This window comes from Mus caroli, chromosome 17 (genome assembly GCF_900094665.2).
Source record: "Mus caroli chromosome 17, CAROLI_EIJ_v1.1, whole genome shotgun sequence".
In the NCBI taxonomy this organism is placed as follows: Eukaryota; Metazoa; Chordata; class Mammalia; order Rodentia; family Muridae; genus Mus; species Mus caroli.
The window spans coordinates 28840913-28854156 of NC_034586.1; the positions used below are offsets into that span (position 1 = coordinate 28840913).

At 41.8% G+C, this 13244-nt stretch overlaps 1 protein-coding gene across 2 annotated transcripts in view; it reads right to left on the reverse strand.

Annotated features, from left to right (window-relative positions):
- The window catches only part of LOC110312380 (zinc finger protein 709-like), a 19699-nt gene extending 10491 nt beyond the window's left edge, over window positions 1–9208 (reverse strand). The window contains exon 1 of one of the 2 annotated variants that reach the window (XM_021185935.2): window positions 9050–9208. In XM_021185935.2, coding sequence (XP_021041594.1) covers window positions 9050–9052 — 3 coding nt within the window. In that variant the 5' untranslated portion in view covers window positions 9053–9208. Of the gene's footprint in view, window positions 1–8175; window positions 8711–9049 lie in introns of those variants that run through there. The other variant, XM_029471101.1, reaches the window with a different exon arrangement.
- Between the last annotated feature and the right edge of the window lie 4036 nt (window positions 9209–13244).

Consider the following 13244-nt stretch of genomic DNA (forward strand, 5'->3'; position numbering starts at 1 on the left):
ATTCCCAGCAACCACATGGTGGCTCACAACCATCTGTAATAGGATCTGATGCCCTCTTCTGGTGTGTCTGAAGACAGCTACAGTGGACTCAATATTCATTAAATAAATAAATAATTCTAAAAAAAAAAAAAAAAACAAACCCAAAACAAAAATCACCCAGGACACAAGCCTCAGGCACACCCGTGAGTGATTATCTAGATCTAGATCACATTACTTGATATGGGAACAAACCTCTCAAGTGTGGGTAGTAGCAGTCCCCGAGCAGGGGATCTTGAACTGTATAACACGAAGGAAAGGAGCTAAGCACCAGTATTTATTCATTTCTTTCTGCTTCCTGATGCAGATAGTCAAGGCAGTAGATCCAGACTCCTGAGAGTGTGTAACTCGGACTGAATCCCTTTTCCAGTTATTTTCATCAGGGTATTTTATCACAGCAACCAGGCAAGAAACTAAGACAGAAAACTGGTGCCTTACACTGGCTGTTTATGTCATATACATGGCCACCTTAGGCATTGTGGGAAGAGCATGGAAAAACATTCGTATTTAGGTTAGAAAAGCAGGGCTTAATGAGCCATGTTTGTGGAAGCTTAAAACCAACAATGCTGAGAACAACTGGAATTGATAAAATATCAGTGTGAGTGGAGGAAAACTTGCTGGGGCACAGTAGAACAATAAGAAAAGTGGCCTGAGAGCAAAGCCAGAGGCTCCAACCTGAGGTGGCAGTAGATCTTGGTACTGTTATCCACATGGTGATAGTTTTGAAGGAATGAAGGATGCAAGAAAGGGAGGCCATACAGAAGAGCTGAGGCCAGGCACCATTTGAGAGTCTGAGTTCCTGTAAATTGACCGTCAGAAGTCACTGTGTGGAGTTCTGAAGATGAAGCCTACGTGATCTTGGAGACCACAGGATATGGAGATGCCAAGACTTTGAGATGTCTGCCAAGAACAGCTACAGGCACTGAGAGGAGCCAATCCAAGAGACATACTATACGCGCTGCAGGTGGCAGAGCTGGAGCTGTGGGGTTCCCTACCCTCAGGAATCGGGCGGTTTCATTAGAGTTAGATATTGGGCACAAAGATGTCGGATTGGTTGTTTGCCTCACTGGATTTGTATCTTGCCTTGATTCAATCATAATTGGCTAGGCCCCAATTCTTCCATTTTACAATTGGAGTGTCTGCTCTGGGCCACTGGATATCATAAGTATGTGAGGCTGGAGAGTTGGCTCAGCAGTTAAAAGCACTGGCTGTTCTTCCAGAGGACCAATTCTCAGCACCCACATGGCAGCTCACTCAGTCTGTAACTCTAGTTCCCGGGGGGGGGGGGGGATGATCCTACACCTCAAACAGGCGTACATGCACGCAAAATATCAATGCACATAAAATATAAATAAATAAATGTATATATTGGAAGTATGCAACTTGTTTTTCATTTTATAGGAGCTCACAGTTAAGACACTTTGAAATTTCCAATTGTTTAAACAAGCTTAATGACAATGGGATGTTTCTGGTGCTGGGATAAATGCATATTACACTATAACATGGACATACGTCTATGGAGATGAGTGGAAAGTTATGACTTAAAAGTGGTGATTAAGAGTCTGGACATCAAGTTGACAAAAATTGAAATGATGCTTAATGTTAATTATCAACTTGACAGACTCTGGAATCACCTAAGAGACACAGCTCCATGCGCACTTATGAGGGGTTGTCTAGACTGAGGTTAGCCTTGGAGAATGTCTCTGAGAGATGATATCAATCACATAAACTGGTGCAGGCACAGTCACTGTGACTGTGGTAGGGTCATTCCCTAGGTAGAGGATATGGACTGTATAAAATGAAGACAATGTTCTCTTCCTGACTGTAGATGATATGAGCATGCACTTCATCTGCTTCTTGCCCTGACTTCCCTACCACGGTAGACTGTACGCTAATATGTAAGCCACAACAAACCCCCTCTCCCTAAACTTATCAGAATCTATGTTTGGTAAAATAGATTTTCTTATAGTCATTAGTTATTTTTCCTAGAGAGTTGAGGAAAAATAACCAATGAATATAAGCAAATCTATTTTACCAAACATAGTAGTTGAAAAAAAAAATCAACCCGTTATTTCTTATTTAAGAAAACAAAAGCTTGCCTAACATAAACAAAAGACTAAAGCTACAATAATCACAGCACTAAGAGTCACAGCACTAAGGTGTCAACACAGACAAACACACTGCACGCAGGCATCAGGCTTTACTCAGCAATTTTGAAACAGAACAGTTGACTGTTGAATAGATTCCGTATCAGAGACAAAGACCACCTAAGGCAAAGATAAACTGGCACACACTTGGGAATATGCAGTATATTTTCTTCTACTCCATGGCCAATAATCAAATATGAAGTCTTAAAAGAGAACATTGTCAGCCTAACTAAAATAATGGACAAAAATTATCCCAGCATTTGGGAAACTGAGGCAGGAAACTTTAAGGTTCAAGACTACTCTGGGTTGTATATGTTACAAATAAGCCTGAAGCAAGACTTTTGGGACACACACAAAACAACTGCTTCCCCACAACAACAAAGCAAAAAACAAACAAAAACCCCAAAACTAGAGTAGGCTGCCAAATGGGTGGATCAGTGGGTAAAGGCGTCGTCTACATGTCAGGCAGCTTGAAGCTGAGCTCCAGAATCCATATGGCAGAAGAAGAGAACTGATGTTACTTTCTGAGTTCCACACATGTCACAAAACATAATATATATACTCAAAGAGGAAAATAAATAAATAAATAAATAAAAAACAACAAAAAACCCAAATGACAAAGTCTGTCCAAGCTCAGCAGCAAAGCCTTAGTTTAATGATACATAAAAAGAAAATCTTGATTTGCTCCACTATACCATAAACTGATTTTTAACTCTTATTTAAAAACAAGTCAGTTTGTTTTGTCCCTATGTCTTATGATACTGAAGAAAAAAAATCAATAAATAGAATCCAGTAAGGAAGAAAAAAATGGATATAAATGTTAAACATATGTCAAAACGGATATAAATGAGGATTTTTTTTCTTGCTTGCTGCTTTAAATTACATATATATATATATATATATATATATATATATATACATATATATATAATGTCTGGCAGGGGACAGATGGTGAGGAGGGCTGGGAGAGGCCTCCAGTCCGTGGTTCACCTGTGGCGTTGAAAGGACAGCTTCCAGGAGTTGGTCCTCTCCTTCCACTATCAGGTCTCAGTCAAGCTTGGTGGCGAATACCATTACCAACCAAGTCAACTCACAGGTCCTAAGGATATATTTTTAGTAAAAAGTGTAGTACAAATGTAAAGGCTTTTAATGAGAAAGGATTTTAAATTGTGAATGTTTTATTGTATTGTTCTATTTTTTTTATTTAAAAAAAAAAAGGAAAAGGTAAATGAAACAAACAGGAAATTATTGGGACCTGGGAGAGAAAGCATAAGGAAGAAACGAGGCCACTGGTTTGCCATTCCTGTTCACGGAGTCAGGAAAGACCAGACACCAATGACAAAGCTAAGACATCCTAATAGGGTCTAACAATAATGCCCTCTTATTATCAATTTAAACAAGCCCCTTATAAACCCAGTGTATAGTTTTGTTTACAAAAGAAAGTTCTTTGTATTTTTAACCTGTAAAGAATATTCTTTGAGTAATGTTTTAAAAAAATTAGGAGGGGGGTGCCCAGCAGTTAAGAGCTCGGGCTGCTCTTTGAGAGGATCTGGGTTTGATTCACCCCCCCCACACACACACACAGTGGCTAACAACTCCATAACTCCAGGTCAAAGGGACTGAATGTCCTTTTCTGTGAATACCACACACATGTGTACATGTACATATATGCCAGAAAAGCACCCATACATATGACATTAAACTTATGGTAGAGACTAAAAATCCTAATACTTTATTCCCCAAATATCTCTTTTACCAATAATCTTTGCGTTAATGTCTAAGTTTTAAAATGTCTCTTGGTGCATTTCCTTTATATTGCTTGATATATTGCTTTTATACTGGTTTGGCCCAAAATGTGTCTAATAGGTTCAAGTTTACTTGCCTTTTCGGAAGATGCAGCCACAACAACCAGTAACCTCCAGCAGACAGCTAAATGTACTCTCTATGTAATCTCAGAATGGACCATGTCTTAGTGAAGAGTTAAATAGCGTATCTTGCATTTTTTTCAGGTAAATTCTAACATTTAATTGCTTAAGCACACAATCACTTGCATACTTGTTTTCTCTCCTCTTTGATACAAACAAAACCAGCAGTTTTCCCCAAATTTCTTGCCTCGGCCAGTGTAGGAGCATAAAACCAGAAAATGTATTTTAAAACCCATGTGTTGTTGCCTGCTTAGAGATCAGGGAGACTCTGTGTCGTCAAGACTTGAGTTTTACAATACAGGGCATCACCATTGCTCCTGGTTACCCACCAGAACTTGATGGCAAGACCCTATTGCCAAACACACCTCATACTTGAGTCACAAGACATGACACTGGTACTTACATGGAATCCTCATTCCTGTTGGCTGGCTTTCACAATACCAAAGGTGCTGTGTAGGTTGCTAGGGCCATAGTCTTACATAGCTTTGAACACTCCAACCTATAATATAATGACTTGCCTGGCAAGACACACCCGCTGGGCCAAGTGTGGCACCAATGTAATGGTAACAACCAACCACTCTCTGACTGAATTCACAGTCTGCTCCACAAGATGGATTCCATAGCTAGCACTGTTAACTGGACCAAAAGCCGACAGCTGGCTAGGTCATAGGTCTTAGGGGAGAATTTAATGTGATTATTCTGCTAAAACTTCTTCTAAATACTTACAGTAACACCAGTAAATAGATTAGTGTAGCTTTCTACCCTAATCAAAGAAGCCTGACTCTTCTTGAAGTTAATACAGAGACCCACAATTGATCAAAGTGCAGAGATAAGTGACCGTGGAGAGCTCAGCTCTAAATGAGATCCCGTTCCCCACAAGGCTCTAGAATCATTACGAAAGGAGGAGAGAAAACACTGTAGGAGTCAGAGGTCAGGGAGGACTACAGGAAGTCATGTTTTCCACACGCACACAACAGGGCTGCTGCATCCACCAACTCAGAGCAGCTGTGGTGGCTTGCTTAAAAACAGCACGAGATGAAACCAGTCAAAATGTCAGAATCAGTGGGAAACACTAACAAAGCACAACTCCCAACAGAGGACTTATTGGCAACTGATGACGTCAGAGGAGGGAGAATCCGTGTTCTTTAGAAATGCTGCCCCTGCTAGGTTGCTGATGCTTCAGTGGATGACCCAACACCCACAAACATACTGGAAACACTAATTAGACTTGGTGAGTTCAAGAAAGAGTACATGAAGTTGGGAGGCAGATATAGCGCAGTAGGGCTGGGAGGAGACTGGGAGGGTGGGATCATAGGATCAATTTAATCCAAAGACACTGAATGCATGGTGAGACATTTTCAGTGAAAAAACAAATATACATTTTTTTAAAGGCCTTAAAGGGCTGGAGAGATGGCTCAGTGGTTAAGAGCACTGACTGCTCTTCCGAAGGTCCTGAGTTCAAATCCCAGCAACCACATGGTGGCTCACAACCATCTGTAATGAGATCTGACGCCCTCTTCTGGTGTGTCTGAAGACAGCTATAGTGTACTTAGATATAATAGTAAATAAATCTTAAAAAAGAAAAAAAGGTCTTAAAGTTTCTGTGTTGTTTATATTTAAAGTCATATTTATAAAAGTACAGATTTGGGGGAAATTATTTAATGATAGAAAAGATACAAAAAGAAAAAGGAAAAGATACACAGGAGCGTAAGAGTTGTCAGGAGTTCTTCATGCTCTTCCCAAGGACCCGAGTCTGGTTCTCAACACCCAAGTCAGGCAGCTCACAACCACCTGCTACTTCAGCGCCAGAAAAATCTGACACTCCTGGCCTTCTTGGGCATCCAGACATGTTTAGCAAACAGACAGACACACACACAAATACAAATAAAACAGTAATTAAATTAACAGTTTAGCTTATGACTGACAAATGATAACTAGAAATAAGTGCTGTAACATTTTCTATTTAAAGCTGTATATGGCTATACGAGGATAGTGTCTACACATGCTTGCATTTTCATATTGTTGTATGACAACAAATTGGCTGAGGAGATGAATATGTGCTCACATAAATTAAGCCAGTTGAATTAGTCCAAATATTTCCTAGTTCATAAGTAACTCAAAAATTTAAAACTCAATATCCTGATTCTGGCAATCATGACAGATTGCCCAGCAATCCCAAACTGCCAACTAGAGACACGGTAATGAGAGCCAAGGAACAGCAGTTCTATAAATCAATCTAGCTTTCTCAGAGAACAAATGGAAGGGTCTGATCATACCAGATCTGACTTTTGGGATCTGGCACATACTTCTATTTTAAAAAACCAAAAAACCCCAGCAATAATAGAAACGAGAAAGGATTAAGACAAAACCCAAGATGCACACAGAAAGGGTCTTGGTCTGTTTCCCAGCAGATCATTAACTCGGCCCTTATTCTGTAAGATGTCTGAAATGTTCTTACTGAGACTTGTTTCCATGAGATTCTGTGAAGCAGGCAGGCAGGCAGGCAGGCAGGCAGCAGTGGCCTTAGTTCTAAAGGGAGGAATGAATGTGCATCTGCCTGGAAGAGCACCTTCCTGGGGATGGAATTAGTTTCAGAGCAGGTGCCAGACTAGGAGCAGGCTCTCAGGTTACCTGGCAGGAGGCAGGGGAGTGAAGAGGGTGGGGAGAAGGGGGTGTGGCCACTAGTACCCACTCTAAGGTAAACTCACTTCTCTAGGTGGAAAATCCTGGCACCTGGAAGTCTATTAGCTACCAATTCTGACAATCTCTTAGTAAGGTGGTTGTCAGTATCTGTGAGGGGGAAGGCGCTAGAGATGTTACTTCCTAAGCATTAGCTGGATTCTAACATACTATTCTTTCTGCAGCCACTCACACTAATAAGATGAGTGGGGTATATATAGATATAGATATATAGGTATGTAGTGTGTGTATATATATAATGTATATATGTGTATGTGTGTATAATGTATATATATATATATATATATATATATAATGTATATTCCAGGTGGATGCCAGGAGCTGGTGATGGCCTAGACAAAGCAGCCAGCTTGTATAAGGAAAAAACTGAGAGCGTGTGTCACCTTAATAAACCACTCCAGGCTCTAGGGCCTTCCGGTAACTTCTGTATCTACTTGCTTACTCCTGTCTTCCCTAAGAGTTAGGAAAGCCTGTTCAGGGTAACCATTGGGCACTTTATAACCTAACATTTAGGGTTTTCTAACCCAAGATTGCGCTCACATCCAGTAAAGCCTACCTCTATCAGGGCTCTGCCTTTTAAAATAATGTGTAGAGAAAGGAAAAATGACTCAGCAAGTGAAGACATTTGGCTGCAGAAGCATAGCGTCCTGAGTTCAATCCTGGGAACCCATGTAAAGGAAAGACTAGTTCACTACATTCTTCTTTCTCTGACCTCTAAACATGCAAGCTGTAGCATGCAGGAAACACACACACACCACACATATACACAATAACTAAAAAAATAAAATAAAATTTAAAAATAAAAGTCAATGTGTAGAAACATCTGAAGGCAGCAGCAATTATGACAGAGCCATACTCCAGCCCCACGCATGTGTATGGCTACGCCTATCCAGTGAGTTTAGGAAGAGCAGAAGAAGGTAGAAATGCTAAGATTCACTGACTTACAGGCACAGGTCATGGAATTTAAAGACAGCTTGAATCTGTGAGTGACAAGACAGAGTGAGGAAGCCAGGGCAGACTGCTCAGTGATACCATAGGGAATATCTGCTTTCCAACAACGTCCAGCCTAGAATGACTCCATTTTATTAAGTAACAACCTCGACTAGTTACTCAAAGTTCAAGAGCCCCTCCCCCGAAAAAGGGAGGGCAGTACAACTTGTTTACGAAAGCAAAAAAAAAAAAAAAAAAAAAAAAAGCCCACTATCTCCTAGAACACTAGAAGGGACAAACTGACAATATCAACAACTAAAAATATACTAAATTGTATTAGAAACACCACACAAAGTATACAACATATAATCCCCTCACCTGACACTACGAAGGAGCATCCCCAAGACCAAAGGATGGCAGGCAACTGTCACACTTACCCACAGGGAAGAACTGAGTCAGTCCTTGGACTCCATCTCCAGTGCGGTTTCTCCTGCCCAGGACATTCAGCCAACTTCAAATTGACTTACTTCAACGTTTGGTGCGCGTATACTTGACATCTCTGTGTCTACACTGCTAGGACATCATCTTTGGTCCCCTTTCAGATTCCAGATTCTTCTTTGCACCCGCCTCAGCTCAATGCCTCCTACTTCAGGACAGACTCTAAACTCAACCACTTTGGCTCTTAGTCATTCTGTGATCTGCACATTTGTATGTTTTTGTGTGAAATGTTCATATGTGATCTTCCAGTTAACGTTAGCAATTAGATTGTTATATAAAAACGCGTGATTGCCAATGGCTGGTTAGCAAAATCGGGAATACTTGACTAATTATTAACGAAATACACATGACTTGTTAATTATTCATTATTTGATAAATTCTGGAATTGGAAATACAAACTTGTCCCCCTGTTTATGACAACACGCCCAGGATACAAGGTCACCACACCCTGCGGCTTCCCTGCCCCCCTCCCCAACACACACACACACACACACACACACACACACACACACACACGAATTCCAGGGTCCCGAGTCTCACCGCGACGCTGCCGCCACCGCCCAGGCTGCGGAGCCGCGTCGCTGCGGGTGCCCGGATGCCTAGGGAGGCCATGGCCGCAGCACTGAGCTCTCAGCAAAGGACAGGACCGCAGCTCTGCCTGATGGCCCAGCTCCACCCAGAGGGACCCGGGCAGCGCGGCCCAGCGGAGCCAGATGAGATGCAGACTCAGCTGCCCTGGAAGGCCGCGTCCCCACTGCCGCCTCCGCTTCCAGTAGCGCCCTCCCCACAGCCGGGACGCCTGGCCGCACGTACCATTTCCAATCACCGGGTGTCCTGCTATTCTCCGGCAGCTCTTGCAGTAAGTGGATGGAACACAGACACTGGGGAAAAAAACCTGCGGGTCTCTCTCCACAGAAGACACAAACGCCTAAAATGGCTGGACGGGAAGTGGCATCCTCCGCTTCTGTGCCCGCCCTCTCCCAACATCTGAAAATCTCATTGGACAGTTTATGCAGCCAAGCAACTTTTCTTACTGGCCAGTGAGTCACGTGCATGCCTCCTAAAGCTTAAATGACAGAAACAGCATCCTCTCGAGTGTACTGTGGCGCCAAACCTCTAATCCGAACGTAAGCCTTGATACTTGGGGTCTAAACTGGCCGTGAGAGTCCCAAACTCTGTTTCTGGCGTTACGTGTGAAAGGGATGAATACTTTATATTTTACATGGAATTAAACATACGTAGAAGTCTATTCTTTATCAAAGCAAAAATGTCAGCTAGATTCTATTTGCGTGAGTGAGAAATGGCATTGAAAAGAATGTCTGATTTGAATTATGCTTATTTGGCTGAGCTTCTAATATTCTCTCTCATTTTGCGATCGATAGTTGCCACCAAGATCTCTGTGGCTGGGGATTTACCCGTTCTGCTTACTCTTTTCAAAGTCTCTCTTGAACCCACCTCGCCGCTATTGCCCTCACAAAGTCACTTCTAGAGCAAAACATTTTGGGAATGGAAGGACACAGAACCATTCTTAAGATTCGAAGCATTCCAAAGATTCTTCAGGAAGTGGAAGTTTGCGCAGGTCGCAGCGGAGCTCCAGGACTCTGAACACATAAACCTGGAATACTCCACAGATGACTTCCAGGGCAGACCTTCCTGCAATCAGGAGGACCAGCCTGACTGCGGCGGTAGAACTAAGTTCACAGAGGAATGGTAGAAATTAGAAAGGAAGCCTTGAAGAGAGAAGATTGGAATTGAAAGCCTGCTCTGGGTGCTGAAAGTGCTATAAGAGGCCAGGGAAAAAGCAGTAGACAGATAATAGATTCCTGCTGTGAGTCAGGTGAAGAAGGTGCAAGCTTGGAACAATGTCAGGGGACCTGCAGACAGGTATTTTAAGGGATATTTTAGAAGACAGGAGCGAAAATAGGAAAGCTAAAAGACTTGAGGTGCAGCCAGCAAGATGACTAGATGGCATTTACAGATTTTGTTTAAGAATTTATTATATATTTTTTTAAAAATATGTTTGTGTGTCTGTGTGCATGCCACGCAGGAACAGGTGCCCATGGAGGCCAGAAGAGGGCACTGAATCCGCGGAGATGAACTTATAAACCGCAGAACGTGGGTCCTGGTACAGAATTTGAGTACTTTACAAAAACAATACGCACTTTAAACCACGGAGCCAGTGTTCCAGCCCCCAACTCTTCAGACTCTCACCCAGTTCTCTCTCCTTCACATTTATAAAAACTATATTTAATATTTACTGACAAATTAGCAGGCTAACTGTGTCCTTCTCTGCCTTCCATTTTTACCTCTTTTCTCTCTAGTTCCTTTCCCTATCGTTTCTGTATTCTTTTCCCTTTCAGAGATTTCCCCAAGGACCACAGGCTGGCCTGGTTTTCAGGGTCTCTGGTCTCAGCCTGCTGCTAATGGCTGGGACAGCTTTAGGTTATCTGTTTGCAATTCTGTACTTTTAAACAAGCTTCCCTCCTCTGCACCCTCATGTTACGACTGTCCCCTTGTAGTTACTTTTTCCTTGCCTACTGTTTGTCATCAACACGGGAAGAACTGAGTCAGTCCTTGGACTCCATCTCCAGTGCGATTTCTCCTGCCCAGGACATTCAGCCAAGTTCAAATTGACTTACTTCAACGTTTGGTGCGAGTATACTTGACATCTCTGTGTCTACACTGCTAGGACATCATCATTGGTTCCCTTTCAGATTCTTCTTGCACCCGCCTTAGCTCAATGCCTCCTACTTCAGGACCACCTTTATGTTTCTTCTCCTTTCTACTCGTAACTAATGTAGTTGATACACTTGTGCAAAACGGAGTCATATTGTTTCTCTATTGTCTAAAGTGATTGGTATTTGAGACATGGTGCTTTGTGGGTTTAAATGCACTTTACAATGAGCCTAGCCGTGGATAGTGACTATTACAGACACTATTTCCCTGTTAACCTGGTGGGCCAAACATTATGCAACAGAATTAACCAAAACTTCATCCCTACTACAACCCGAAAATTGCAATCAGTTCCATTTGAAAGAGCAATATGATTTAAAAACAACAACAACAACAATAACCGGTGATTTAATCTCAAATAAAGAAGCTTTATTGGAAAACTATAATAAACATTAAAATCAAGAAAACACAATTCTACCAAAAATTACTAATCCCACAGTAGTGACCTCCAATTCAAGTGAATTAGATGAAATCTTAGAATGAAATGAAATCCAAAGAATAAGCACACATGCTCATGAGTGTACACACACAGACACACATACACACACACGCACGAGCACACACAAAGAGGCCACAAATGCCTGACTCACAAATTCCGACAGGACATAAACACAAGTTAAGGACACTAACAGAGAAAGGGTAAACCCTGTGGCCTTTGGGGCTGACAACTTATAAAGAGGTCCCTCATCACTGGCTTGATGATTTTCATTCAACAACTCCTTTGGCCTGCGGGCATATTTCTGCATGTCCTACACCACTGGACTCCTAAGAAGTTCACAGAGGTAGAAGGCCTTTGAGCTCTGGTTGGAAATATTTCCCATCCTCTGATGTGCATATGTGTTACCAGTAAGTCCAAAATGGTTGCTATCTCCTGCTCTTTTGGCCCAGGATTGAAGATTTAATATATCCCTGAGGTAAAACTATGTCTGCTGGAGAGAAGACTCTCTTCCAGGGGACACTTAGGAAACCTTAGAGTGTTTATGTGCATCACTAAGTTCATCCCTATCCTTTGTCAATTTATCCAGAGATGCTGAGAGCAACCGGCCAGCATCATCACTTTCCTTATTTTTCCCAAAACTGTCAAAAGTTTCATAAACAGAATCAACAAGCCCATTGCCACCCACAACTGGTGAATAGGGATAATCAAATGCGTTTATCTCCTTGGGTCTGTAAAATAGTTCACTATATGAGCTTTTAGTCCTCTCTAAGCTCCCAGCAAAGGCTTCACTAACTGGAAGGCTTCAGTAACTGTGGGTGCTGGCAAATTGAAAAACCCCCTTCAGATACTTAACAGATTCATCCTTACAGTTCTAGTGCTCTAGAACCACTTCCGGTACCAAAATCTGTATTAGTCTAGACTCTAGAAATCTATAGAAAGGGGATGTATTAGAATGACTTAAAGGCTACAGTCGAGCTAATCCAACCATGGCTGGCTGTGAACAGAAAATCCAAGGATCTAGTAGTTGCTCAGTCCACAAGGCTGAATGACTCAGCTGGTCTTCGGTGTACAATGGAATCCTGAAGAAGTAAGCTCTAAGTAATGCCAGTGAAGGAATGGATATGCTCGTAAGATGAGAGCAAAGAACAAAAACATCCTTCTGTGTCCAGAAGAAGGTGTGGCCTAGATTAGAGGTGGGTTTTCCTAGCTCAAAAAAAAAAAATCTGAATTCAAGGCTTGCCTTTCTACATCAAAAACCTGGATTAGAAGTGGAGCCTCCTACTTCAAATTAATCAACCCCCCATCACAAATGTGACCAGTTCACTTGGCTAAAATAGAACTGTGTTCATATGAGAACTAACAAAGAGGTTGATACAGTCAAGTCTTGGGCTGAAGCCCCTGGTGTGACAGACATATTATAAAGTAGGAAATACATGAGTAATTTGAACAAACTGTTCCTAAAATATGAAACCAAGCAAAGGAGGGGGATTGAGAGAAAAGCAAAACAGACAAAGGGGACTATCCTGGTCATTCAACGTCAAACATGGGAAGACTTGTGTTGAGATGGAGATCCAGGGGGAAATGTTAGTAATAAGGAAAATGGGGTGGTTATTCACCCCTAAAATATTTAAAGCCTGAGCAGTAATTCACAGAAGACTAAAAGGTTACACTGAGCTGTTTAGTTTTTGTTTTGTTTTTTGTTTGTTTTGTTTTGCTTTGTTTTGTTTTGTTTTTAAGAAAGCTAGTCCTGAGAATGGGCAATTATCTTCCCAGTATATTGTATAGTTATCCCCTGCAATATAAAATGTATAATAGGAGGAGTTTATGCATCCAGTT